Genomic DNA, 6,594 nt, shown 5'->3' with positions numbered 1-6,594 from the left:
ATAGAAGGACTGAGCAGACAGCTGCTGCAAAAGAAATATGCCACATCAATATACTATGAAAATATATAATATATTCCATAAAGTTATGAAAATATGATTCACTTTATTGGATTCATGTACAAATTCATATTTACCTGCACTCCAGCAAATATTGGCCTATTTAGGCAAATTTCTGATTATTTGGATTATAATGGCAAAGGCTGGAGAGATTCTATATTTTTCCTGAGGCTGAATGCCACAGAGGGTAGGGCCTATTGAGAGACAGACTAAAACATTGTTTGTTTTAGTCTTTTCATGGGATTTGGGATTTGTTGTAAAGCTAAACACAGAATAGCAAAAGCCTTATCCTTTAACACCCTGGAATAAAGATTGTATAAAATCAAATCAAATCAAATAAAACATTTCATACCAAGTAGACATCCAGTTCAGAGTCTGATTGGCTCCTGCTGAGAGACGGCAGAGGATCATCCAGAGCGATCGTTGAACTGGAGGCTCGTCTGCCTTCACTGCAACATAAGAATACAAATAAATACAGTTAACATGTACTGAGTGATTGAACAAGAGACTAAATAACTTAAGCTGAATCAAGGTTAAAAATATCACTGAATTTCAAAATAAGATAATAATGAGAAGTTACACAAAATGAAGAAAAAGAAAAATGAAGCCCACACACTTGATCAGGTTCTCCTAATACATATATTTTTTATATGCATTTTTACCACATGGGCCTTTTTCAAGAAAAAAATACAATACTTTACACACAAATATCATGAAGTGATCAAACAATCTTAACTTTTCTAAACTCCTGGAAAACTGTCTTGTTAACAGACAGAGCTTAGATCTGAAAGCTGCAGACAGTAAAGTACCTGTTCTCAGTGTCCTCTTCATCATTTCTGCTGGACTGGAATGAAACAGCAGATCTTGGCAGAAGATCTGGTTGCTTGGAGGAACTGTAAACTGTTGCAAAAAGCAGAGGAAATATAAAATGACGCAAAAGAAATTTTCAAAAAATGTTGGCTGCTACATCATATAAAATGTGAGCCTACAGTTTCCATCCAGGTTGTCCATGCTTTGGGCCTTCTTGTCCTCCTTCTTCTCCTCCTTATGTGGGGACAGAATCTCCTGAGAGGCTGACTTTACTGTATAGAAGGAATTCCTCTTCCTCTTCGAAGATGCTCCTCTTAAAGCTGAGAGAAACAAAGAGAGAGACTATTAAATATAGAATATGCTGAATGCAGAATACAGGGTTATGTATGTGTGACGACTTACGATGAATCTTTTTAAATACAGTCGAGCCCATGAATTTCAGAAATCTATCCGCATAAAAACTGGGCCTGTGAACCGACACTGTGTCCTAAAAAGAAAAGAAAGCTGTCAGATACACACACACACACATAGATAGTTGGACAGGCAAGAAAAAGGATGTGAAGTTACGTACCCCATCATGTACAAGAGCTTTCCAGGAGTGCTCCACCTTCTTGATGAACCTGAAAATAAGCATTAAAAATCACCTGTTTAATTATAATAATCATACACATACCATATACTGCATGTCTATGGCGCCTGATGGCAAATTCCAAACTCTACTGATATCAATACATACATGTATAAAGTATATGTTAAATATGTTAAATCAGTAGAGAAACATAAACAAGTGTGTACAAAAGTACAAATGAAAAGCTTTTTTCAAATTAATTTTGTGATTTTAAAATGTTAATTTCTCAATGTTACTGCATCACAATTTTAAATTTTGTTAATTTTAAAGTCTAAATGAGCCCTCTGGTGATATGTGTCTGTATACAATAGAGAGGAACTAAAGCCTGAAAAGTGTGTATGTCTGTATGTGATACTGCGCTCACCTGTAGGACTGAAGGATGTCGATGATTCCTAGAAAGATGAGAAGGTTCTCATCTTTATGTTTGGCTGGAATTCCACCAAATCTGGAAAAAAAGAAGCATTCATGAATTTTACAGTTTTTATAATGGACCTTTTAATTCCCTTTAGATGTTCTTAATAATTAGTTAATTATAGCTGTAGCACACTACACAGTGAATGAATTAGAAGTGTGTTAAGTGGATCATTACCATAAAATAACTGTCACTATGTTACGTACTATAATGCTTTTTCACGCTGCATAAAAACATCTCTGGCAATGACTTACTCTCAGCTGCTAAAAGAACTCCAATATAAAACCAAGCTGTGAAATGTGATGTTCTGTTCTCTATTTCTCAATATTACATGACATACAAAGACAAAAAAAAAGGGAATAGTGTACAAAGAAACTTCAAAAGCTTTTCTCACGTGTCGTCATCAGCCACTGGTTCGGGGTCCTTAACATTCCCCTGGATGGACTCAAGGGCGGTGGAGTAAAGGACTTTCTGTCCTTTCCTGCTGTCACATCGGCTTCCTCTGCCCAGCGGCTTCCGGTCCAAAACGTGAATCCCCAGCAGGAGACTGTAGTCCATGATTTTAAAGCTCTCCAGGACCTGATGGAGGACAGAAACTCAGAAAGTAAGCTACTCCATTTTAGGAAATTAAACTAAAAGATAAAAAAAAAATAGGAAAGTTAAAGTAGCACACATTAACAACTGCTTCATTTAGTGGCTGAAATAAAAAGTCACACCTTTTCCACTTACTTTTCATCTACCACCATTATCTAACAGCTAACAGTAACTTCCCAGTGTTAAAGTTGACGAGGAGGGTCTGTTTGCACTGTGTGCCAATACAGCGCTACATACCTCCACAAAGAAACAATAGAATGTCTCTCTAAAAAAGTTATTTTTTGGAATTTTTAGATCTTCAAGCTGTCTCATTACAGTAGCATAGTAGCATAGTAGCAAAAATGTTTTATGCATAATGACATATTTTAGTGAGAAAATACTAGATCGGTAGGTTTAGTATGTTGTATGGCATTGGGACTGACACTTCCTTCCTTCCTTCCATCAAGCATGACCTCTGACCTCTATATAATGCAGTGCAAGTCAAAAGAGAATTTCCCTATGGCTGTAAATGGTGTCAAACTGTGATTATTTATTTAGTATTATGTCACTTTCTTTTACCAAGAGATATTATCCATTTAATAATAAGTATTTGACTAATGTAACGAAACAAGACTGTGAATGGCAAAATAACATTTTAACCACCCACAGTTAACTTTTCTTAAACAAGCTTGTTGACCTCTCTTCGACATCCACACGGGTCCCAACGGGATTAAACTCGGATCTGAACAACCAAAAGTACAGTACGTCTCAATCCCTCTGACCAAACACTGATGTCATGAGGTAGCTCTTGTAAACAAAGGGCCCAATAAGAGAGAGCCAGATGGGCCAGTTTGTGCTCCAGAGTCCAGCTGCTCAGCCTGATCACGAGTCAGGTGCTCTGCTCTGCTGGGCGTTAATCCTCCATCAAGTGGCCACTGTTGTTTCACACTAATGAAATAACAGGCAGGCGCTAATGAGGTCACCATAACAGCCTGAGATTGAGCAAAGGGAGCGTGGCTCACTGAAGTGGGCTGTCCCGGTTATACAATGTTATTGAAGGGTGCGGTGGCCACTGGCTGAATTCAGTTCAGGTTGTATCGAGGAAAGATGTAAACCCTCTGTGAGCGTTCTTTGTGCTGAAATGATAAGTCAATAACAATGCTATTTATCAAGCAAAACTTCTAGACATTGTCTGGTTTCAGTTTCTCAAGTGTGAGAATTTGCTACATTTCTCTCTTTATATGACTGTAAATTAAATAACTTTGGGTTTTGGAATGTTGGTTAGACTAAACAAGACACTTGAAAATGTCCCTTTGGGCTTTGGGAATTTTTGATTTGCATTTCTCACAATTCTTTGTAATTGCATAGAGAATGTTTTTATTATAAAGTAATTGGTAATGAAAATAATAGTCCATTGCAGCCCTTGTCTCATTCCTAATAACATAAAGATATAAGTTTAAACATTATAAAAGCATGCTACCAAACACCTTGATGTTTGACTGTCTCTAAACTAAACTCTGCTACCTGCAGATTTCTCCTGTTGGCCTAAGGTTGTTGCTGTCAGTTTGCCACTCAGTATGATCAACGTTGTATCTGGACCCCTATTGTCAGTTAATTTGATGAATTCATGGTCCCCAGGGATGAACCTTAAGGGTTTTTAGGGGCCTCTGTGGGGTTAAAATTAACTTTGACCAACACTTTGGCCCATGAAAACGGATCTAAAAAACTCAGGGCTGTTGTTGGAAGAACCTCAATCTATTTATCGCACTGTCATGGAGACTAATACCATCTCCTAATCCAGGGGTTCTCAACCTTTTGCAAGCTGGGCCCCCCCAAAGCTGGTTCATTGCAGTTTATGCTTTATTATTGTTATTATTACTAGGCCTAATAGTAGGCATATCATCTGCATTTTTTACAGAAGCTTGCAGGTAGGCGATGTTAATGTGAGACCTGAGCCTGCTTTGCCTTGCAAAGATCCTCAATTCTTGGCGCAATGTCTGCGCGATTCATTTGACTGCAGGCTGACTGCTGTGCGAGGTTACAGAGAGACTGACCGGCATGGTGAGTGCTTTGTACGGAGGGAGGGGCTCACGGGCACAGTAACTGCAGAGTGATACTTGCTTTCAAGTCGGGTCTCCAATAACACCAGAAAAAGTCGCTAGATTTGTTGCTGGTCGTTTTTGACAAAAAAAGTCGCCAGGAGGATTTGGAAAGTCGCCAGATTTAGAGAGAAAGTCGCCAAGTTGGCAACACTGGCTATGACGCGTGGGCGGGCCCCACCGGTTGAGAACCACTGCCTTAAAGCATCCAATTAGCAAATGTCATTCAGGGCACGTTATTTAAGCTGCTTTAGCCTGCCTACCTTTGCTGCTTCCTCTGCAAGATGCTTTGCAACCCACCTTCACCCCAGCTCCTCCTTTTATGCTGTATCTGATTTAATCAATGTCATTTATTTTGCCATTGATGTCCAGAAACTGAAGGCAAGCAGAAAACCAGGACACTGCAATGCAATCTCCTATGGCTGGTGAATGACCTGTTGAGGTTACTCCATTCCATACCAAGACCTGTCCCTGAAAGAAAAACACATCACAGGCAAAATCAAGAAGGAGTGGCAGATACACAAAAACAAGCAGACATGAGGGACAACTCAGAAAATGATTCAGGTGATGACTGCAACTCAGCTTAGTGGTTAAGGATACCTGCATAAAGGACTGCTTACTTGCTGTTAGCAACTCACCATGCATCAGAGGAGTCCTACCCCAGAACCGCTAATAGAATACAAATGGAAGAAATGAAGCCTCAGCTGTCCCCACACCTGCAAGGAGAGAAAGTTACACTGTACCTGGATACTCACCTAAGCCTAATTCTCCACCTAAAGAAAGTGGAGCCAAGGAGAGGCAAGACACAGATGAAAACTAAACTGTCCTTGCCAGACAACGCTAGCTAAGATTTTCTTGATTTACTGCACCTTGACTTCAACCTTTACCTCTCTGTACAATTTATCCATTGTACAGAGTATCCATTGTTCTACTTGTTTCTCTTCCTGTTCCAATGCCCACAGTGTTTTTAGGAGTTGTATTTTGCTGGCTATTACTTGTTGTAGTTGGTGTCATTTATATGGGGGTTAAATAAGTTACATAAGTAATGCTGGGTTAAAAAAAAATAATGCCATATTTGGAATAATTTTAGAGTTATACCTTTTTTGAGCGACAGTATTTTAATGACGGATGTCGTTTAGTTTGAATTAGTTTTCATGTGTTGGACAAGGTAGAGGAGCAGAAGAAGGACCTCATTGTGTGCATCCTTACTGTGTTGGAGAATGATGATAGTTAAGCTCTTGCAAGTGTCGTAAACGTCACTGTTATTGTATAAGAAGAAATTGTTGCTTTAAACCTCCAGAGCTGAGGTATGTTTGAAACCATTCAGAAATTTTTAATGGAACTTGAAACAAATCTGCAGTTCCAGTGTACTTGGCCTTGTTGTAAAGGATTTAATATGTATTGTGATAAAATAAAAAGTTTTGAATTTAGACGTTGCATCTGTAATCATTAATACATATTACTAGAAGTACTAGAATTAAAAGTCTCTATAATGTGACATTATAAGTGACATCAGATTGGAGTTGAGTTAGGGGAACTTAGAATTGAAAGTTGAACAAACTCAAAAGCTTAAAAGGTTTGGTTTAATTGCATAACTTGCCTTAAAATTTCTTTAAAAGTTCTCCCAACCTTTTCTCTTTTATCAACCACCTGCCATATCTGTCTATGTACTAATTTGAACTACAGTCCAGGGCCCTTGCTGCATATAAGAAGGCTCATGATGCTGCATCATAAGTGTTGACTGCAGAAGGACACCAGACAGCTGGGTATGACAGCCTCAGCAATGCCCTTTGATGTGCTAAGGTATGCTACGCCAGGTGCAAACAACCAACTGTCAAGACCTACAAGGTCATGGTGAAACACAAAGTGTGAAGTTGTTAAAGTCAAAGGGCTTGTGTGTTTCTTGAGCAGGTCTTCAGGTGGTCCACTCAATAAACACATGATTTAAGGATCTCTTATGTTAACACGGCAGCTATTACAAACATTGATCCGTTGTCATTACTAATGTGAACATG

General features: G+C 38.8%; 1 protein-coding gene across 1 annotated transcript in view; it reads right to left on the bottom strand.

The window, feature by feature from the left end:
* The window catches only part of pip5k1ba (phosphatidylinositol-4-phosphate 5-kinase, type I, beta a), a 22,338-nt gene that overhangs the window by 3,668 nt on the left and 12,076 nt on the right, over positions 1-6,594 (bottom strand). Inside the window, exons 7-13 of the mRNA XM_035667369.1 lie at positions 2,302-2,486; positions 1,860-1,940; positions 1,439-1,487; positions 1,270-1,354; positions 1,047-1,187; positions 867-957; positions 410-506 (exon numbers count right to left, since the gene is read on the bottom strand). Coding sequence (XP_035523262.1) covers positions 410-506; positions 867-957; positions 1,047-1,187; positions 1,270-1,354; positions 1,439-1,487; positions 1,860-1,940; positions 2,302-2,486 — 729 coding nt within the window. The remainder of the gene's footprint in view (positions 1-409; positions 507-866; positions 958-1,046; positions 1,188-1,269; positions 1,355-1,438; positions 1,488-1,859; positions 1,941-2,301; positions 2,487-6,594) is intronic.

Source organism: Morone saxatilis, unplaced genomic scaffold (genome assembly GCF_004916995.1).
Source record: "Morone saxatilis isolate NCDOM2014 unplaced genomic scaffold, NCSU_SB_2.0 Contig21, whole genome shotgun sequence".
Taxonomy (NCBI): Eukaryota; Metazoa; Chordata; class Actinopteri; family Moronidae; genus Morone; species Morone saxatilis.
This window is presented reverse-complemented; position numbering and strand designations above follow the sequence as displayed.